The sequence below is a fragment of the Bos taurus genome, chromosome 13, assembly GCF_002263795.3.
Source record: "Bos taurus isolate L1 Dominette 01449 registration number 42190680 breed Hereford chromosome 13, ARS-UCD2.0, whole genome shotgun sequence".
Lineage (NCBI taxonomy): Eukaryota > Metazoa > Chordata > Mammalia > Artiodactyla > Bovidae > Bos > Bos taurus.
The window spans coordinates 7,145,196-7,168,933 of NC_037340.1; the positions used below are offsets into that span (position 1 = coordinate 7,145,196).

The following is a 23,738-nucleotide window of genomic DNA, read 5'->3' on the forward strand; positions in this document are numbered from 1 at the left end:
TAAACAAATGAATAATATACTTTTAAGAAAAAGGAAAATAACTGCTGTGATCTAAATGTGCCCTTCCAAAGTTTCACCTACTGCAATCCTAACCCCCACAGTGATGGTAATGGAGGTAGGGCATCAAAAAATGAATAGGTCATGAAGGCAGAGCCTGCGTGAATGAGATATGCCATTGTAGAAGAAGCCCAAGAAGTTTCCATGCCCCTTCTGGCATGTAAGGCTATAGCAAAAAGATGGCCATCTAGGAAGGAGGTCCTCATCAGATATCACATCTGCCTATGCCTTGAAGTTGGACTTCCCAGCCTCCAGAACTGTGATAAATACATTCCTATTGTTTGTAAGCCATCTGGTCTCTTGTATTTTGTTGTTATAGCAGTCTGAAAGGACTAAGACAATAATCCAAGAAGGAAAAGGACACTCGGGAATGAAACAAGGAATGAGCAAGCAAATACAATGGCAAACATGCATGTCAATCAAAATTAATATTGTCTTCAAAAATAATAATAGTGTATTATTGCGCTTCCTTGGTGGCTCAATGGTAAAGAATCTGCCTGTCAATGCAGGAGACCTGGGTTCAATCCCTGGTCCAGGAAGACCTTACATTCCAAGGAGCAACTAAGTCCATGTGCCACAACTACTGAGCCTGCATTCTAGAGCCTGGGAGCTGCAGCTACTGAAACCCGCAGCCAGGGGAGGAGCTGCAACGGGAAGCCTGCAAGCCACAGCTAAAGAGCAGCCCTGCTCTCCACAGCTAGAGAGAAGCTCGAGTGGCAGTGAAGACCCAGCACAGCCAAAAAAGGAAGCACAATTATTTAAAAAAATTGTGGAGAAGGAGAGGGTGGGAAGATTTGGGAGAATGGCATTGAAACATGTGAAATGTCATGTATGAAACGAGATGCCAGTCCAGGTTCAATGCACGATGCTGGATGCTTGGGGCTGGTGCACTGGGACGACCCAGAGGGATGGTATGGGGAGGGAGGAGGGTTCAGGATGGGGAACACATGAGAAATAAAGGAATAAAAAATTTTTTAAAAAAATTATTAAAAAAAAAAAAAAGAGCGTTATTAGACGATCAAGATGGGGTTTTAAAATCTGGCTATGTTATCACAAATACACCTGAAAAATAAGGACGTGAAAAAGCTGAGAGCAAAAGGACAAGGGAAAGAAGAGAGACACCCAGTGGGACCAACCCAAACAATGGAACTAATTAACATCAAGAATACCAGTTTTAAGACAAAAGGTTAATAGGACTAAAGGATGTCTACATGGTAAATACTGAAAGTTTAGATAAGCCAGGGCGATATAGTAATTCTAAATCTGTATGTACCTAAAATGAAAAATAGCCTCAAATGTACATAAAGCAAAAACAGAGCAACATAACGAGATAGTTTAACACATTTTTCTTACCCATGAATAAGGAAAATGACTTAAAGCAAACAAACAAACAAAAATTCAGTAAGAAATAAAAGATCTGGGGACTTCCCTGGTAGAACAGTGGATAGGAATCCACTGGCCAACGCACGAGTTCAATACCTGGTCCAGGAAGATTCCACACGCCATGGAACTAAGTCAATCTGACACTACTTCTGAGACCACACTCTAGCGACTGCAAGCCGCAACTCCTGAGCTCGCGCTCTAGAGCCCAGGCTCTGCAACAAGAGGAACCATTGCAATGAGGGGCCCATGCACCATGAGGCAGAATAGCCCCTGCTTGTGGCAACTAGAGAAAGCCCACGTGCAGCCGCGAAGACACAGCACAGCCATAAATAAATAAATACAAGTTTCAAAAAAGAAAAGGTCTGAATAGCACATTAAAAGGCATTCACGGAATTTTGCTCCCATTAGAGAGAAAGCATTGTTTTCAAACACAAATAAGTATTTTTAAACATTGACCACACATTAATCCATAAACTAAATCACAGCAAATTTCAAGAAACAACATCAAACAGAAAACACTCTCTGACTACAATGCAATTAAGTTAGGAATCAATAAAGGTAAATAAAAATTTTTTAAAAAGAAAAAAGCACTGCTAAATAACTTATGGATCAAATAAATCTAAACAAAAATACAAAATAACCAGTAATAATTAAAAATATTACATTTCAGAGAATTCCCTGGAAGTCCAGGGGTTAGGACTCTGTACTTTCACTGCCAAGAGCGCAGGTTCAATCCCTGGTCAGGGAACTAAGATCTCTCACAAGCTACATGACCAAAAAGAAATAGACATATAAAACACTGCATTTTAAAACTTGTGAAAGAGGAAATAAAAGTGGTACTCAGAGGGAAATTAATACCCAAAGTATTGATATTACAAAAGAAACAAAATAGTAAGCTAAGTGCCCAACTAAATAAGTTAGAAAGGGAACAAGAAAAACACAAGGAGAAAAAACAGAAGATGAAAAATCAATGAAAGAGGAATGAACACCAAATGAAAAGATCCAAAAAGGCAATAAAATAAATAAACAGAAGAAAGAAAGGCAAAATCAGTCTGTGACTGCACAACTTGTCGAATGGACAAACTGAATGAATGAAATTGAACAGGCAATGATTTTCTCCAGGCACCAAAGCTCAGCAGGGCTCAAGCCTCCCGCCTTCTCCTCCGGAGGGAGGCTTGGCTCTTGGCAGTAACAGAAGACACTATCAGATGTCATGGTAGAGGTGGCGTTCCTGACTCACTCTGCATCCCCTATCCCTGCCCCACAGAGAAATACCACCCTTCTCCAAGTCCCAAGGTCTCGAAAACCCCAGAAGAGGTCTTCTCAATCACTTCCCAAACACACAGGGGCCCTGGCCCTGAGAGCACAACCTAAGCCCAGCAGCTCTCCCCTCTCTGGAAGCCTCTTTATACACTGGCTTCTTCTAGGCTCCTCTGCGGCTTGTCTTGCCCCTCATCCACCTATAGGCAGCAACAAACCAAGTGTCATGACACTTTTTAATTGTACCTCACTAATAAGTCAAACTTTCTGTCCTCTGAAACTGCCTTTTGCTGTTTTTATGCATGATCCAGGCTCAGCCTCTCCAAAGCAGTTTTCCTCTAACTTCTCGTACTCCTCTGATTATTTCATATTTCAATCTTCCCTAAATATAATGCTTTTGCACATCATTCCTAAATGAGTTTTGTCCCAAGAGCACATCCTTAACAACTGCTGAGAAATCTTTCGCTGGTCCCATAATAACCAAACTGAAGCCCAGAGTCGTTTCTCACAATGTGGAAGTGATCTTTATTTCAGGAGGCTGTGCATGCTCTGTGGTCCAGTGTTCAAAACAAACTTCTAAGGCTTTTCCCATGAAACACGAAGCCTCTCACTTTATCCACAAAGAGATGATATGTCTTTATACTGGACACACACCCCACCATTCGATGTTTTCTTCCGGTAACACTTCTTTACCGTCTTCTCATCCCCTAGATCAACCATCTGGATCACACTCCTCGCGTTTGACTAACCAATTCGGTTTCTTTAATTCCAGACTGCTTTCCTAAAAGCTCTAAATAATTAGTATTCATACAATATTTTTGCTTTAAGTATTTTAGCTTTTACTTTTTCTACTGGAGAGCTGGTCATCCTTCACTGTCTTAAACTCAATGATTGCTGTCTGGGAAACAAGTTCAAGGGAGGAGGAAATCAAGATTATTTGGCAGTTTCACCTCCGAGAGGCACATATACGAAAGGACTTCAACCACAGAGATGGTGCACCGTGCTACCAGCACACACACTAATAGGCTATGAATGTCATTACCTGGGCAGATTAAAAACACGTAAATAAATGAGCTAAGACTTTGCTAATTAAATAGACAGCAACAAAGTCTCTTTAATAAGAGCAGGCAACCTTTTTCAATTTAGTTGTCCAATTTGGCTCTTTCCAGGAACACCTGGTCGTGGTCTGGACTTCTGGTCTCGCTTTCATTTCAGACTTACATGTACCTTCTCTGGATAAAATTACACTTTTTCTTTTAAATACCAGCACTCCACTGGCCTTTGAACTGACTCTTAAAGCAGTGGGGAATAACAGATAAAGGACTCAAAGGTAACTTGGACAATCTGGAGTCTATTCCTGCCAATGAAACACCATGACAATTGGGATGGGTCATTTAACCTGGATTTAAATTCCACCCTCTTCAGACTTTAGAACAATATTTGACACTGACTTTAGTAACAAAGTAACAAGTTACTTCATGTGATGTGAAATTTTTTTAAGTACAGCAGTATTCATTTGACCATATAATTATGAGTATACTCACAAAAATAGAAATTGTCATTTAAAATGATAAATACATAACAACTAAAGATCAGCATATTAAAAAGCAAAAGGGGAGCAAAAATGCCCATATACTTATTTTCCTTTTGTTCCTCAATAGATTAAAATCTTATTAGAAATTAGAGATAAATCAAAGAATTACAAAGAATAAGAAGGAGTTAAGTATAGTTTAGAATATAAAATACAATCTAAACTAATTATGATAGTACTAAATCTCAGAAATTCTAAAACCATTCAAATTAACTCCAATGATGTTTTCAGAGACTTCCAACACTTCAAAGCCTATGTTTAACGCAAATAGCCGTGTTATATTTCAAAATATTCTCCTCATTTGCGTCCAAGTACAGTCAGTGCAAATAGATGTTCAGGGGGACTCTGGCTTTGGACTTATTTCCTCCATGGCCTATTTCACTTTGCCAAATTCTGTGAACATCTGAATCCTTTCAACTGCCGTGCCCCCATGGGGGATTACAGACTGCCAAAACCAGAGTTTGGTCTGACCAGAAAAGTTTGTCAGAAGTTGGTGCACTGTAGTTTGGTTTTTGCATACCAAAAATTGGATCATGTACTGCTATTCACGCCGCCTCTCTAGATGGTCTCACATGTTCACATTACCTGCCCAGCCCCCGTGAGCATTTGGATTTGAAAACACTGTTCTGCAGAAACTCTGTAGTGCAACCTGCTTATCCACTCACAGGCTTCTTCTAAACTTAGGAATTTCTCTTTCTCTCTACAGTTATGTAAGCCCTACTCTTTAACCAAGACATTAGACCCAAAGACTAAAGTATTAGTCACTCAGTCATATCCAGCTCTTTGCAACCCCATGGACTGTAGCCTGCCAGGCTCCTCTGTCCATGGGATTTCCCAGGCAAGAATACTGGAATGAGTAGCCATTCCTTTCTCCAGGGGATTTTCCCACCCCAGGGATTGAACCCGGATCTCCCACATTGCAGGCAAATTCTTTACCGTCTGAGCCACCAGGGAAGGCCCAGCTTAAACTCTAGCTCTTCATAAAGCCTACCATGTGCTTAGAGTGACTTTCTCCATCCTGCTAATCCCTGCAGCTCTTGTGGATGATTTCATTCTTCTGCCACATACCAAATCAGTTTGATATGAGTTTCCTTTATTGCTTAACTCCTCTGGAACACATAAAATGGTCAGGGCCTCTCAATTTATTCCCTAAAACCTGCTTGAAAACCTGTGTATAAATAGTACTCAATAAATGCTTGCTGGTGATAATGATGAAGTCAAGGTAAAATAGGTACTGCAAAGAAAAACTAAAGATCCCAAGAGGCCATGACCTCCGGTGGGCACGCCACTCCAAGCCTGTGCACTCCTCCAGGTCACTGACTGGTGAGTTCCTCAAAGTTTTAGGTGATACAAATCGGTGAAGCAGTGAAAATGGAGCACTGCCTATTCCTTGACTAAAAAACATAAAATGACCATAGAAGAGATGACATCGCTTGTACAGTGAAAATGCTCTCAATGTGGGGGGCGGGGGGGGGGGGGCGGGAAGCACAACCACAGGCTTCATAGACCGTCTTAGCTTGCAAGGCAATCCCCATTTCCATTCCATCCCCTATCGCTCCTTGGAAAATCACACAACCAAAATAAACAAGTGCTAGAAAATGGGTAGGAATTTTTGTGGTGGTGAAGGTTCATTCTTTTTCCTAGGGGGAGAGAAAAAAAAAGACATGTTCTAAGAGTACATTTGTAAAACAGGCATTTTTACCTGCATAACAGAAGTGGGAATTGGTCACATTTCTCTAGATGGCTAGATGGGCACGCCCCCTTGTGGACACTTCCTGACTCAACTCTAGAGTGGTTGGTTGCTTCTGAGATATTAGTTCCCTACAATCACTTCCTTCACTTACTGAATAATATTATTAGTACTATTTCCAGACAACTTAACTTTTCTTTCATTATATCCCCAAATACAAGCTTATTGTTAAAAGTGAGGTATAGTTTTGGACTAACAATATGCCTGAAGCATTAGAAAGAAGATTCAAACTTGTAAGACTTACAATTAAAGAAAATAACAGATGCATTGCTCTCTCAAAATTTATAGTAGAATCATTGATTGTAGATGTTAAAATTAGTAATGTTAATTGAGTAAAGGTATTTTTCAAGGCACTGTGATAGGAATTAAAAACAAATGCTTATGCCTCTATATGCCTACATGAATAAGATAAAATAACCACACACATCAATCTCAAAACGGCAAAAGCAGCAGATAATTCAACAAGCACTTATTGAGTGCCCATTACATGTACTAAATAGAAGAAAGGAATTTGTTTTAATCTGGGTAGCATTTGAGCTGGTCCTTAAAGAAGGGCTTGGATTACAATTTCAGTAGGCAAAGTGGCAGGTATTCCATTATTAATTATCATTTATTCCACAAAGAGAAAGAGACATGAGCAAAACTTAGAAATGAGAACTTTCAGCAAATTCATTAAAAATCAAATGCAGAGATGTAATTGGTAGTAGGGGGGAAAAAAAGATTATTCCAGGAGAGAAATAATGGAAAAGGAGGTTGGGTACAAGCTTGAAGAGGGTTTATAAAGTCAATCTAAAGAAACTGGGTTTTAACTACAGATAGCAAAGATTCTATTAAAGTTTCTCCCAAGAGAAGGATAAGACCAATACAGGTATTTTTAAGGAAATGTATATTGGGATAATACACAGACTTAAAGAGGAATGGGGAGAGTCTAGAAGTAGGGAGGCCAGTTAGAAAGATACTGCAACCATCCAGTCATCAAGGAAAAAATGGTATAGATTTAAGAGTGATAGGTATGTCAAAAAGAAGCAATCAAAATAAAACAAACAAAACAAAAAATAATACCTATATTTATCAATTGTTCAATGAGCACTTATTATATATATTATATAATATGAGGTTAAAAGATGCTTGCTCCTTGGAAGGAAAGCTATGAGAAATCTAGAAAGCATATTAAAAGCAAAGACAGCATTTTGCCAACAAGGTTCATATGGTCAAAGCTCTGGTTTTTCCAGTAGACATGCATATGGATATGAGAGTTGAACCATCCTTTAAGAAGGCTGAGTGCTGAAGAATTGATGCTTTTGAATTGCGGTGCTGAAGAAGAGTCTTGAGAGCTCCTTGGACAGCAAGGAGATCAAAGCAATCAATCCTACAGGAAATCAACCCTGAATACGTATTGGAAGGACTGATGCTGAAGCTGGAGCTCCAACACTTTTGCCACCTGATGCAAAGAGCCGACTCACTGGAAAAGACCCTGATGCTGGGAAATATTACGGGCAGGAGGAGAAGGGGGTGACAGAGAACGAGATGGTTGGACAGCATCACCAACTCAGTGGACATGAGTTTGAACATCAAGAAACAGTGAAGGACAGGGAAGCCTGGTGTGCTGCCGTTCATGGGGCGGCAAAGATCGGACACAACTCAGCGACTGAGCAACAGACGTTATACGCCAAACTGAGAAACCATGGCAACCAAAACAGATAGGGTCCCTGTCCTCCTGGAACCTGCACTGTAATGGAAGAGAAAGACATCAAACAAGCACCCTCAGAGAAAGGCAGCTGGAGCTGCATGACCGCTTGAGTGACAGGTAGGAGGGGGAAGGGCAAAATTTCCGGGATCTGGAATCACAGGACAAAGGCCCAGACTCCTGCAGCATCTTGACAGTGTGACCTCCTGAGAGTAAAAGAACAAAAGACTGGAAAGAAAGACAGGCACCTGCTCCTATCAAGTCCTGTGGGATCTGTTAAGGGGCTGCACTTTATTTCTAAGTGCAGCTGGAAGTGACTGAAGAGGGTCATGACAAAATCAAATTGAACTGTTAAGTGATTCCATGAATGCTGTGTATAGAACTGACTGGAAGTGGCAGCAGCAGATGGACTGGGATGCTACCACAGTCATGCAGGAGATGGTGATGAACCTTGACTCTAGACTTGCTGAGCTAAGCTAGACATGAGACGTGTAATAAGCAACGGGAAAAGTCAGGGCATGAAAGTGGGATGGAAATAAAGATTTGGACTCATTCACTCAAACACAGTTTCATGGGCACTGTGTCTGGTGCCTGTTGAAAAATAAACAATGACCTGGAGACAAATTCTGGAATAAGGTGAAAGGAGAAAAGAACTCCAGTCTTCCTAGAGGAGAGCTAAATGAGGAGGAGTGGACATGAACTTAACTGGATGCAATCATGGAACTACCAACTCCTCTAAAACATTCTATGTTCACTGAAGAAATGATTACTGAGCAGGTGCTTTTCCAGGCCCACTGTGACATACTAAGCAGAAAAAACAATGACTCTCAAATTCTGCCCCAATACCTTACACATCCCTGCAGATTTTCATTTAGTAAATTGAGAGTAGAACCTAAGAACCTCCCACCAGTACATCTAAAACTACCCAGATGGGGATTTTCCTGGTGGTCCAGAGGTTAAGACTGCATGCTTCCAATGCAGGTGGCGAGGGTTCGATCCCTGGTCAGGGACATGTCATGCAGTACAGCCAAAAGAAAACAAAAACAAACACACTACACGGATGAAGATAACAGTTAGCCAGGTAGAGCACACACTAGAATAAAGAATCTCTCAATGAGAGAATCAAGAGGTTTGGACAGGCTCTGTTTTGCCAGGGAGAATATATTAGAGAAGTGTCACACGGAAAGACGGCAGTCAGCTGGCACCACATGCTGACAGTATGGCTGAGCAATCTCATGTCCAGAGCGGCTCCACGTCTGCCCCGGGCCTCTGGACTGGCCCATGTCAGAACTTGACCAGACCTTCTCTGGTCAGACCTCTCCTGGTCCTCTGTACCCATCTCAGCCAGCAACACTCCCTCCACTCCTTGAGTGATCCCAGCCTCGGCTCTTGAATAGTTTCTGGCCTGTGACTTTTTATTCAGAATGTTCTAGGCTGATTACAGAAGACGTGGGCCAGTCAGGACTTTGAAAACTCCAGTTTTCCTTCATCTTACTTAAGCAGTGGGTCTTATCTTCTGATCTTAAAGCATCCCTGTTACTGACCTCTGTGTGTGTGTGTGCGCGTGCGCGCGCGCCAGTGTATACACATTTGTCTTTTCACGTGCTGGTTTATTCTGCTGGCCTTAACACATGCGTATATTGGCTACACACGTGTTAACACCACTGTATCTGTGACAGGTCAACTCAGGTCATTAACACGTGGGGATACAGTATGAGGACATATTTAAAAATTCTGACTTAGAACCTCATGCTGTAAACATCATGATCTGAACCAATTCCCAGACAGGAAGACGTCTATGAAATTCCATTCACTGGAGGAATTTCCACTTAGGAAAGCTATAATATGACAATTTGTACATTACATACAAGGTCAGCTAAGATTGTCCCAATGATAACGAAGGAATAACTTCATTTTCCCCTCCTATGATTCTGGTTAAATATCAAAACTTACAGGAGGCTCTACAGAGCTGATGGATACTCAAAACAGAGGGTGGATTTACAAGTCTAACAACGTCTGATGTCAACCTATAATAAGCCTCCTGGAAAACCACATTCCCTTACAAAATAAAAACAGCAGTTATGGTCTGTTAACACTGATTTCTTGCCTCACTAATCTCACTTATAATTTTAAAACTCAGTGTAAATTTAAGGCATAGTTTCATGAGGGTTTAAGAAGATTTGGGAAGAAATCCAACCTACTAGGTATTGAATCTTTATACAAGAACTTAGAAACTTTTTCTGAAATATTGCCCAGCTATCGAGGGTTGAAAGTTCTGGATATGGATAATTGATGAATTGGCATAAACTGCTACAAACTGTAAATCTTTAAAGAAACTCCATCAATTTACATTGCAAAGGAATACTGCTCATCAGACTGTATAACCTATGTCAATGCATGAGGTGGTAGTAATCTAGTAATAGAAGCAATTAAGTTACTGACCTACTTTCTGATTCACACGTAAGTGCTATATGTAATTAATCAGTAATCAGATAATCTTCAGATCAGATCAGATCAGATCAGTCGCTCAGTCATGTCCGACTCTTTGCGACCCCATGAATCACAGCACGCCAGGCCTCCCTGTCCATCACCAACTCCCGGAGTTCACTCAGACTCACATCCATCGAGTCAGTGATGCCATCCAGCCATCTCATCCTCTGTCGGTCCCTTCTCCTGCCCCCAATCCCTCCCAGCATCAGAGTCTTTTCCAATGAGTCAACTCTTCACATGAGGTGGCCAAAGTACTGGAGTTTCAGCTGTAGCATCATTCCTTCCAAAGAAATCCCAGGGCTGATCTCCTTCAGGATGGACTGGTTGGATCTCCTTGCAGTCCCAGGGACTCTCAAGAGTCTTCTCCAACACCACAGTTCAAAAGCATCAATTCTTCGGTGCTCAGCTTTCTTCACAGTCCAACTCACATCCATACATGACCACTGGAAAAACCATAGCCTTGACTAGATGGACCTTTGTTGGCAAAGTAATGTCTCTGCTTTTCAATATGCTATCTAGGTTGGTCATAACTTTCCTTCCAAGGAGTAAGCATCTTTTAATTTCATGGCTGCAGTCACCATCTGCAGTGATTTTGGAGCCCAGAAAAATAAAGTCTGACACTGTTTCCACTGTTTCCCCATCTATTTCCCGTGAAGTGGTGGGACCGGATGCCATGATCTTTGTTTTCTGAATGTTGAGCTTTAAGCCAACTTTTTCCCTCTCCACTTTCACTTTCATCAAGAGGCTTTTGAGTTCCTCTTCACTTTCTGCCATAAGGGTGGTGTCATCTGCATATCTGAGGTTATTGATATTTCTCCCAGCAATCTTGATTCCAGCTTCTGTTTCTTCCAGTCCAGCGTTTCTCATGATGTACTCTGCATAGAAGTTAAATAAACAGGGTGACAATATACAGCCTTGATGAACTCCTTTTCCTATTTGGAACCAGTCTGTTGTTCCATGTCCAGTTCTAACAGTTGCTTCTTGACCTGCATACAAATTTCTCAAGAGGCAGGTCAGGTGGTCTGGTATTTCCATCTCTTGAAGAATTTTCCACAGTTTATTGTGATCCACACAGTCAAAGGCTTTGGCATAGTCAATAAAGCAGAAATAGATGTTTTTCTGGAACTCTCTTGCTTTTTCAATGATCCAGCAGATGTTGGCAATTTGATCTCTGGTTCCTCTGCCTTTTCTAAAACCAGCTTGAACATCAGGAAGTTCACGGTTCACATATTGCTGAAGCCTGGCTTGGAGAATTTTGAGCATTACTTTACTAGCATGTGAGATGAGTGCAATTGTGCGGTAGTTTGAGCATTCTTTGGCATTGCCTTTCTTTGGGATTGGAATGAAAACTGACCTCTTCCAGTCCTGTGGCCACTGCTGAGTTTTCCAAATTTGCTGGCATATTGAGTGCAGCACTTTCACAGCATCATCTTTCAGGATTTGGAATAGCTCAACTAGAATTCCATCACCTCCAGTAGCTTTGTTGGTAGTGATGCTTTCCAAGGCCCACTTTACTTCATATTCCAGGATGTCTGGCTCTAGGTCAGTGATCACACCATCGTGATTATCTGGGTTGTGAAAATCTTTTTTGTACAGTTCGTCTGTGTATTCTTGCCACCTCTTCTTAATATCTTCTGCTTCTGTTAAGTCCATACCATTTCTGTCCTTTATCGAGCTCATCTTTGCATGAAATGTTCCTTTGGTATCTCTGATTTTCTTGAAGAGATCTCTAGTCTTTCCCATTCTGAAGAAGGCTTTCTTATCTCTTCTTGCTATTCTTTGGAACTCTGAATTCAGATGTTTATATCTTTTCTCTTCTCCTTTGCTTTTCCCTTCTCTTCTTTTCACAACTATTTGTAAGGCCTCCCCAGACAGCCATTTTGCTTTTTTGCATTTCTTTTCTATGGGAATGGTCTTGATCCCTGTCTCCTGTACAATGTCACGAACCTCATTCCATCGTTCATCAGGCACTCTATCTATCAGATCTAGGCCCTTAAATCTATTTCTCACTTCCACTGTATAATCATAAGGGATTTGATTTAGGTCATACCTGAATGGTCTAGTGGTTTTCCCTACTTTCTTCAATTTAAGTCTGAATTTGGCAATAAGGAGTTCATGGGCTGAGACACAGTCAGCTCCTGGTCTTGTTTTTGCTGACTGTATAGAGCTTCTCCATCTTTGGACAGGAAAATATAAATTTTAATATGTTACTTACAATTCAAAGAAATAATTTCAAATGGAAGATAATCACTCCACAGGATGAATTTATAGGTTTATAGAAAAAAATTAAATATATGAAGTATACTTCTTTATGTAAAAGAGAAGGCAAAGGAGTTTCTTACTTCTATTTACTCATGTATCTACGCATTAACCATCTTCTTGAGAGACACTGTAGGACACCAGATCAAGCAAACTTCTGCAAAAGAATAATTACTCCTTCCCTGCACACATAATACACAGACACGTACACAAGTACAAATAGAGCAATCTGAGGAAAATATGTTGTTTTTCATGCATTTATTTTCTTTGATCTTAACCTACCTCTCACCCAAAAAATACAGTGATTTAGTATGATACAGTTAAGCGTTTACATAATAATTTCAAGATGGTGGATAAAAGGGAAAAATGTTACCCACAATATACTTCAAAAGAATAGAATATATTTATATGAAGCGCACAAAGCAAGGCCCAACATTTCCTGTCTGAAACATGTGGCCAATTTGATGTCCCTATGTGGTGGCTAAAGAACACAAAATTAAAAGTTGTAGCATCTCTTTAGAGTGGTTTTGAACACACAACGCTGTACAAAAGCATTCAAGCCTTTCTAAACTCATTCACTGGAAACAGAAGAATGAAGGATACTCACATAATGGGAAGGGTCTGATTGTCTATCATTTCCCCACCCTACACAAGTACTGCTTTACCTAAAAATTATGAAATTAATTGAAAACTTAAATTATTTGTAAAAGTGATGGGAGGAGGCAAAGAATTCCATGTACATTCAACTGTAAAATCTGTTATTAAAGGAAAAGACATGGAAACTATTTCCACAAAATGCTTGTGAAAAATGAAAGGGGAAAAAAAAGGCTTGAAACATCAAAAATGTTGAGATCAAACAATACCCCCAACCTCTTTTAATACTCTAAGAATGAAAGAGCCCCTTCTAGTAACTTCCAGGGCTAGCTGTTTGAAACTGATATTTATGAAATTTAGACTATCCTGGGCACTGAGTCTATTTGTTTTCCCAACCTATGGATCTCTCCTCTTGGTAACACCTCCTTCCCTTATATAACAAGGTTATGTAACAATTCAGTCAGTCCGGTAGCTCCAGCTAAGAGCTGCTATTGGTCAATGAGTTAAGCACTCATTCCAAAAGAAAGTTTCCTTTTTCAAAAATGCTAAGATTGATGCTAACACCATTACCTTTTACTTTTTGTATCAAAACAAAAGATAAATTTAAAACATGTCATCACTTCATCACATATACCACAAGAATTATGGATCCACATTCTAACAATGAGTCCAAGGCAACACTGCCAGGGGAGAACCAGACGCAGTGCGTGGGAGCCACAAAGGACAGAGGCACACACTAAAGGCCACCATGAGTGCTGGACTCGGGCTGAAGGAGATCCCACAGGGCCAACAGTTCTGGTTTCGACACAGACAATGTGTTATCACAGCTCAATTAAATAATGTCAGTCATTCAACAACATGGTTCAAATTTCAATTACATGGTATAGTAACTGTGAGTAATTGCATAAAGTATAAACTTCACTACTAGCTCTTCAATCCAAAGATCACTGTTAACTACATAGTCGTCCATCATTATCAGTAACCAATCGTGTCATTTTATTCAAAGCCTGTCCTGATAGACAGCGAAGTGTGTAGTTGTGCTGCCTCCTTGTTTCCCAGTGATAAATCCACATGCCATTTTTTTTGGAGAAGGCAATGGCACCCCACTCCAGTACTCCTGCCTGGAAAATCCCAAGGACAGAGGAGCTGGTGGGCTGCAGTCCATGGGGTCGCTAAGAGTCAGACACGACTGAGCAACTTCACTTTCACTTTTCACTTTCATGCATTGGAGGAGGAAATGGCAACCCACTCCAGTGTTCTTGCCTGGAGAATCCCAGGGACGGGGGAGCCTGGTGGGCTGCCATCTATGGGGTCGCACAGAATCGGACATGACTGAAGCGACTTAGCAGCAGCAGCAGCAGCAGCCATTTTTTTAAAAATTGACAATCTAAAAAGGACACTATACAAACAAGATGAAAGTGAACCAAAGAAGCAGTGATAATGCTGGAAGTGAAATTCCAATAAAAAATAAACAAAGTTACAGAAGAAATAGTTGACCATGGGAATTTTAGACACTGTCACCATTCAAGAGACTTTAGATCTACACTCAGAGGAACTCAGTGAAGACAAATTGGTCAATATAAATAAGGAATGTAGTTGTAACAACAAGGATCAAGATGTCACAGAGGAAGTAACACTTGGAAAAAATTTGACATTAAAGGAACTGAGGGATCACTTATAACATGGAAACAGCAAAAGATAAAATGGTGAAAGCAGATCCAAAATTCAAAGGGAGTTTGACAGTTCACCATGACATAATCAGATACTCACTCCACGCTGTAAGTTATATGACAGGAAGGCAAGCATTGTTTAAACTACTCTTGATAATGAATTTTTTATACAGAAAAAAAAAAACTCTAATTCTGATGTTTTAATTAGTGTACTAAATAAATATTCATTTTAATTTTCTGCTTATTTCTCTATGCATTTATAACCAACAATAAAAGAATTTTTAATGTTTTGACAAAAATGTTTAAAGGTCACGGAACAAGTGTAACTTTTGCCATTAAAATCCCTTGTACGATCTTGGTTTGCATGGTCGTTTTCATGGTCCAGCACTATCATGCAAAGTGTGGACTGCCTGTATACACTGCAAGGGAAAGAAGTGGGTAAGAGAAAATCCAGAGCAGCTGGGCCTACCCAGAGAAGGGAGTGGAACAGACAGCAAACAACTACTGCCTCTATATTAACAGCACTGCAGGTAAACAATAATCTCCTCCTTCTCCAGCATGTTTTCCCCGCTAAGTCACACACAAAAAAAGCATGGATGAAACAGAGATACCAATTATTAAGAACAGACAATTATTCAGAACTTATTCCTCATTTTTTAATATTATATCATAAACCCATGTATTCTGAAACTGAAAACAAAATGGGTTTTATTTGATTTATGGGTAGATTAGCAGCTTACGCCAGTATTGGTTTGCAGCAACAAGGGACATATTAATTGTGGGGAGAAAAATGACAAAAGTAAGTTCTCTGTTCACACTATGCACTATAAATTACCTACCTAATAACCACTCTCCTCCCCTTCCTTTGACAAGGAAAGAACTATTTTGTTGGGAAGATAAGTCATGAGCTGAGAGAGAGTAATTAGGAAAATCCACTCAATTTCTTAGGCTCTTTTGCAGCTGGGAATAGTCATGTGACCAAAATAAATAACTAAAGAAGACTCCATTGAGAGGGAGCCTGGAAAACCTTTGCATCCCAGATAGAAAGGTGACAGACGCATCTGGCACCAGTCTCCCCTTCCCCACCCTCCATGGTCTCACTTTCTCACCTTCAATGCAGACGTGACACCTCAAATTAAAGAAACCATATTCCACCCATAAGGCAAGAGGCGTGAGAGAAAAGGCCCAAGAGAAATCCCAGATATGTTGGCTCCAGCATCACTAGAAGCCTGAGCTCACGAAAGCTTGCAACCCACCCACTTCGAAATTTTTTATACGCCAGGGAGCAGGGGGACAAATATGCATTTCCTAAGTCACTGTCAGGTTTTCTGTTGTTTGCAGTCAAAAGCATCCCAGTGATTAACCACTCTTATTTTAAACTAAGTCAAATCTAAGTGTAGACGGTCAGAGACTAAGGAAAATAAAAATACTCTGATTGAGGTAGCAAGCTAATGAAATATTCTTCTTGCTTTAACTCTGATTTCTATTAGTACTGTCCATGGGGTCGCAAAGAATCGGGCACGACTGACTGAACAACAACAACAAAATTAGTACTTTGACAAGGTCTGGACAATCAGTTACCTTTTTAAGAAAAAAGAAATATCAATGCAACAAAAATCTCCAAATTTATTTCCTTTTTTATCAGGCTTAAAAATATTTATTCTACTGTATACTCCTTTCAAGACAATATTTACGTCCTCCAACACTGAATAACCAAAGAAGTGAACATTAGCAAAGTTACCAAAAACCCTATTCTTCTCATTATGTTTATATACCCAGCTCACAGCTTCTTTTATGTAGCCACAACACGCAGTAGTGCTGGGCCTTAGTCAATGCTGGCTAACCAAAACGGTGTAGAATCTATACACACAGAACAGGCAGTGATAAACTAAACACAGGTCAATTTAGAAAACAGCTATTTGCCCTTTCCTGTCACATCTCTAAAAAATTGCTATACTTCCTCTCAAAAATTGTAATTTCCTGCTCCATTGGCTCCTTATCTGGTAGCCTGTTCTTTCTGGGAGCATTTTTATCACCTCTGCCAAGGTTACGCAGCAAACATCTGTAAGACAAAACCTGTGGCCAGCACCCTTCCCTAAAGACAGAAGCTTGGTCAAAGTCATTTTTGTAGGTCAATGTCAAAACCCAGTGCTTCTTAAAGTTTAAGCATTCTGAATACTGAAAACATTTTCCTGTCATTTCAGGTGTCTAAACCACGCCATCTGAATCATGCCTGGACTCCAGCTCTGTACCCAGCATGGCCAGCATCCCTTAGCACCCTCCCTTCTCCAGGGCAAGAGTCCGCCTGGCGGAGCAGCTTTCTTTGTCTTCCGGCGGAGCGACATTAAAAACGAAGGCAAACAACGGCAAAGGCAAGATGATGGGGCCTCCGTGAGCGACTGTCACCAAGCACGTGATCATCTCTTGACACTTCTGTTTCTCCTAACAGCCACAGAAGCAGAATATCACTATTTTCTATTTTAAATATCGCTATTTTAAAAATAAGGAAACGGAGACTTCACAGGTGAAATTATCACTGAATTCTCAGGTCACTGAAAACAGTAAGGTGTCTCGACGCTGCTTCCAACTCCACAGCAAAACTTCTTGAAAGCATTATCTCCACCGTGTTCTCCCGATGGCGCCTCAGCAGCAGGTCTACAGTCCTCCACGTCAGGGAGACCGTCCTCACCCGGGTCCGCAGTCACCAGGTCCCAAGTCCAGAGGCCCGGCCTCCGCCCGCCTCCTGTTTCTCAGCAGCATCTGACCCGGTGACGACTGGCTCTGAGCTGCTCTCTGCTTCCTGGCCGCTCTCTCCTGGGGGTCCTTTTACCCCACTGGCTGCTCCATCTTTTTCTTTCGTTGGTTTCTTCTCCTCCCAACATAGACATGTCGGTCTGGCCCAGGGTTCAGTTTTCAGACCTCTAACTTCACTCACTCCTCAGTGAGCTCATCTGGCTACAGGGATTTATATTCCTTTTATGCCAATAATTTCCAAATGAGAAACTCCCTCCTGACCTACCCCTAAGCTTCAGATGCATACAACCAATTCCACAGTCAGTGTCTCCTGCTACCACATCAAGCTTTTCATTGGAAATCCTCCTAACCAGGTTGATGAGTGGCTGTTTAAAGTTTTCAAAAATTGATTATCCTCTGGGTGAAGTACAGAATCATGAAAAAGGACACATATTATGAATACATCCTTTCTTAATTAAAACACAAAACCAATTCATTCATTCACTAGCCAATCTTTTTAATATAAGACCAAAGCCTTTTCTCTGGATGTAAGCTCACATATAAATGTTCCGTATCATCTTTCTATAACACCCTGGATTGTCCTATGATTTCAAATTTTATCTAAAATAGAACAAGAATATAAAGACATTTAACAACACACTCTGAAAACAGAAAGCTTCTAGATTTTTATGATTTTTCTCAATCTTTTATAACTGACTTGCCCCAACTTAATTCTATGGCAAAAATAATTCTATTTTTACAGACCCACTCTGCTTTTTCAAATTAGTTTTCAAACAAACAACCCTTTTGATTCTCAAGCAGACAACTCTCTTTTTAAGCTCAATGACCAACCTAGATAGCATATTGAAAAGCAGGGATATTACTTTGCCAACAAAGGTCCATCTAGTCAAGGCTATGCTTTTTCCAGTGGTCATGTGTGGATGTGAGAGTTGGACTGTGAAGAAAGCTGAGTGCTGAAGGACTGATGCTTTTGAAGTGTGGTGCTGGAGAAGACTCTTGAAAGTCCCTTGAACTGCAAGGAGATCCAACCAGTCCATTCTAAAGGAGATCAATCCTGGGTGTTCATTGGAAGGACTGATGCTAAAGCTGAAACTCCAGTACTTTGGCCACCTCATGCGAAGAGTTGACTCACTGGAAAAGACCCTGATGCTGGGAGGGATTGGGGGCAGGAAGAGAAGGGGATGACAAAGGATGAGATGGCTGGATGGTATCACCGACTCGATGGACGTGAGTTTGAGTGAACTCCGGGAGTTGATGATGGACAGGGAGGCCTGGCATGCTGTGATTCATGGGGTTGCAAAGAGTCGGACACGACTGAGCGACTGAACTGAACTGAACTGAACTGATTCATCAGTTTACAGGAGACTTGAAGAACTATGTAACTACAGCAAGAGAAAACAAGAGCGTAATGAGACTCTTAGTGGCACAAAGTTCAACTGAAGAGGGTAGAGGAACAACGCACACTAAAAGTGGTCTATTAGCTTTGGGGACTTAGGGTACTTTGCATCCGATAATATGTTTATGGTGAAAATAAAAAGTATTGGTTACTGTGAGTCTGTTAAGGGGATATGGACTAAGACAGTTATTTTTCTCCACTTCCCACCTCTATCACCATGAAATCATACTTTCTCTAACTCCCCTCACCTTAAGAAATGTCAATACCCAAATGACTAAAACTAAAACCTTTAAATCCCCTCTCTCTCTCACCAATCTTTCAGACACCGGTAATTTCTGCCCTTTGTAGGAACCCTTACAATATATCCTGGACGTAGTCACTTCTCTCCATCTCCATCATCCATGGTCCGAGTCGCTATCATCTCCCAACTATAAAAATTGTGCACCTAGTCTCCTCACTTCTGTTCCAGCCTCCCCGTTCTCCACATAGCAGCCTAAAAGAACTTGGTAAAACCTATCTCTCACTAAGAGAGACAATTTCGTATGCATTCATACGTGAGTAAACCACACACAGCTATGACAGAAAGTGTAAGTCAGTATATAAGCGATTACAGAAGGGCTAATCAAAAAAGAATACTGAGATTCCAAGTTTATCAAATGCTGACGTGACATGAGATCAGGAACTGGGTGCTGACTGACCTTGAAGCCGTAGGTGGGGAAGACTGTTACAGCTCGTTTCCATTCCCTAAAACACCTAATAAATGCCACACACGGACTCATGATGGCACACAAATGCGTGAAATGCAAACTAAGAATGTTTAAGAACAAGAAACACACATGCAATTAGAATATGCAAAGAAACCTACATGAATCCAATACACACATTTCCCTCTAACACTCTATCCCCTGAACAGCCATTTTCATCCAGAGCTGCAATGGCCAAAACAGCGGCCAGGAGCCACACAGAGCTACTGAGTGCTTAAAAATATGGGGAGGACAAATAAGAAGTTAGATTTTTTATTTCATTACATTTTAATTAACTTTAATTTTAGAACAGATATTCAATTATTGGAAAGTTTTAAGTATGCTTGTAATGTAACCTCTTATATAAACCTACCTTATCAACTATTAATTTTATGATATTAAATACAGATCAAATATTTCGAATGAAAATTTAGTGTCACAATTGAGACATGCTGTAAGTGTGAAATATACACTGCTTTTGAAGACAATACCGAAAAAAGAAAATAGAATAGCTCGCTAATAATTTTCTCATTGGTTAACGTTTTTAAAGCGACTTTTGGGTTCACTGGTTTAAATGAAATAAATATTAAAATTAATTTTACCTGTTTATTTTTACTTTTTTAAATGTAGCTACGGAAAACTTGAAAAGTACATATGTGGCATGCATTATATTTCTACTGGGTCATACTATTCTGGAACTTATATATCTAAATGCAAGCTAAATATATCATTATGATACATTAATTATTAATATTTCAAACACCTCCTGACCTTTTCACTTGATTGTCTTCTTTTCTTTAGTTGAATGAAATCTGTTTCCACCCTTTCTGCCAGCTCTAGTTTCCTCTTGTTTCTTTTAAAAGCAGCTAAACTGAATCCTATAAAAGAAACATTAAAAATAACATTTGAAAAATATTAGGGCAGTGGGGTAGACAAGGTATCCTGAAGAGCCTTCTCAGGACAAAATCCTTAAGAATGTTGGATAAAGGGTTTTATACGCCTTTTCAAGGTACACTGAGGTGAGAGGAGAATAAAAAAAGAAATAACCTAAGATTAAAAATTAAGGAAAATGTCAAATCCAGAGAGGGAAGTGCATTCTGAAGGTAGATGCTCTCCAGCAGTGTCTGCTAATGCATGCCACGGCCAACTCTGATTTTGAAGGGCTCTGTGCATAGGAGACAAAAGACACTGGGACAGTGCAGCAGGAGAAACCATATCACAGATCATCCACATAAGAAGGGGGAACCCAAAGGGTGATACACCTGATGAAAGGAAGAACTAGAAAACACAACAATACACAAAGATTAGGAAACTTGTAAGTTGACTTGGCTATAACCATAAGCAGACGTGGCTATAAATATGAGAAGAAAAGTCATGTTACATTTGGCTGGTTCAGGATGTGGAGATCGTGTGTGTGTGTGTGTGTGTGTGTGTGTGTGCGTGCGTGTGTCTGCGCGCAAGCACACATGCACAAGGGTGAGCATGGGCTTCTGCTTAGAGAAGAACAATTGGAATTATAAGGAAAAAATACAGATACATATAACATTAAAATATTTTAAAATTCAGACAGAATTAGGAGATTTCATATTATTTATGTGCCCTGGAAAAAACAAATTTAAAAAACAAACAAAAACCAAATGATTTTGGTGAAGTAATGCTTCAAAGACTCATTAAACACAAATGCAAATATTCCCTAGAAAAACCTGCATTTTTCCTCAAAGAATTTACATGTTCCAATTAACATGAGCCCATCGTTTAAAAAAAAAAATCATAAAATGAATGAGAAATAAATCACACCAAATGAAAAATAAAAATCAGCCAAACATTAGAAAGTGTAATCCAACCTACGAAGACTTCACATACTGGAATAATCAGTCATACACAGAGTATAAAATATGTTTATGCTCATAGACATAAGAAGATATTGAATGTATAACTAAGGAACAATAGATGATAAAATGTCCAGACAGACTTGAGGAAGGACCAAACAGAACTTCGTAAAAAAAAAAAATAAATAAATACAATAATTGGAATTTTAAAATTTAACATACAGATTTAAACAGTTAGATTCACCTGATGAGAGAATTACAAACTGGAATATAACACTGGAAAGAATACAAAGTTTTCTGATAATAGTAGACTAAATTATTAAGAGAATTTCTCCCATCAAATATTATCAAAAATACTGGATAAAACATGAAAATTACCACCTTAAAAGCATTAAAACAAAAACTTATTAAAAATATCAAGCTTTTCTCGGGATAAACTAAGGGCTTTTTAGCATTGGCTAAAACTAGCGCAGTTGAATTTGATTCCACAACATGAAGGACAGCCATAAGTCCAATCCAGAGGAGGGATCCCCCACAGGAAGGCTAGGCTAGAACCAAGCAAACCCAACCCTACCCTCTAATCCAAGACCAAGTGCATTTAGGCAAAACGGCTCTCCTCAATGTGCTGAAATACCTGCTCATCCAGAACACCATATCCAGTAAAATTCACTTTCAAAAATTAAAGTGAAATAAAAATAGCTTCAGGTGAACCAGAATGAACAAATTCATCACTGGCCAGACCCTATACTAATGAGAATACTAAAGGGTGTGCTTCAGTAACAGACAAAATAATACAAAGTGAAAGCTCAAAGACAAAAAAAAAGGTATGGAGACAGGTGGGGGATTAAATGCAAAGGAAAGGGTATATGTGTAGGCAAGTATAAATGAAAACTGACTAATAAAAAAATGAATAAAGTTTCATCGTACTTTTAAGTACATATTAATTTCCTCCAAATTGATGTAAATTAATCATAATAACAGTGGAAAAATAACAAAGATCCTCTAACATACCACTTTTAAGATTAAACAAGAGAATGTTAAATAAGGAAAAACAAATGTTAGGAAAATTAGGTGGAAAAGGAACCAGAGCTGCCCTCAAAACAAAGTCTAAGAACAATACTGTAATAATGGATTCCCACCCCCCTCAAAAAAAAAAGGGTAATGGAAATGACCAATAAGTTTACAAACACATTCATGTATATTCTAAGAGAATTTGAGAATAACACTGATATTTCATACCAGTTGGAAATCTACATGTTACTCAGTAAACTTTCTTGGCACAATATGTTACCTATTTGGGGGAAATGGTACAAGTAAATTCCTACCTCACACTACACACAAAACTGAAATCATATAATAACAATTTAAACATATAAAATCTAAACAAAGAAGTCCAAAAAGATTAAACCATCACACATGAGACATAAATATCAGTCTTTTTATATCAGTCTTTTTGAGAAAGACCTTAATTTTATTTTTTTTTTAACTTTGGAGTATTTTACATTGAATGTGATCAAAGCCAGAATCCATCAAAAAGATGGTTCACTGATGGGCTTCCAGGTCAAGATGGTGCAGAAGAAGGACAAACACATATCTCCTTCTGCAAGAGCACCAAAACTTCAACTAGCTGTTAAACAACAGGAAGATGCTGGAACCTACCGAAAAAGATGCCCCAAATCAAAAGACAAAGAAGAAGCCAGAGACAGATGGTTGCAATCATGATAAAATCAAATCCCATACCCGCTGGGTGGGTGATCCACTGACTGGAGAACAATAATACCAAAGAAGTTGTCACACTGAGGTGAAGGTTCTGAACCCCACGTCAGGCTTCCCAGCCTGGGGATCCACCGAGGGGACTGAGAATCACCAAGGAATCTGACCTTGAGGGCCAGCAGGGTTTTGATTACAGGCCTTCCAGAGGACTGAGGGAAACAGAGACTTCAGTCTTGGAGAGCACAAACAAAATTTTGCAAGCACCAAGACCCAGGGTAGAGGAGCAGTAACCTAAAGGAGACTGAACAAACTACGCGTAGTGTTGGAGGGCCTCCTGTGGAGGTGTGCGTTGGCAAGGGCTCACCACAGGGACAGAGACACTGGAAGTCCCCCAGGGCATAAACTCTCTTGGACTTTACCATTCACCTCAGTTCAGTTGCTCAGTCGTGTTTGACTCTTGATGACCCCATGAATAACCGCATTCCAGGCATCCCTATCCATCACCAACTCCCGGAGTTCACTCAAACTCATATCCATCGAGGTGGTGATGCCATCCAGCCAT

General features: G+C 39.9%; 1 protein-coding gene across 11 annotated transcripts in view; it reads right to left on the reverse strand.

Annotated features, from left to right (window-relative positions):
- TASP1 (taspase 1) overlaps nt 1-23,738 on the reverse strand; it is a 317,444-nt gene that overhangs the window by 211,806 nt on the left and 81,900 nt on the right. For all 11 annotated transcript variants that reach the window (XM_025000695.2, XM_025000693.2, XM_025000694.2 and 8 more), the window contains 1 exon segment: nt 20,406-20,512. In XM_025000695.2, coding sequence (XP_024856463.1) covers nt 20,406-20,512 — 107 coding nt within the window.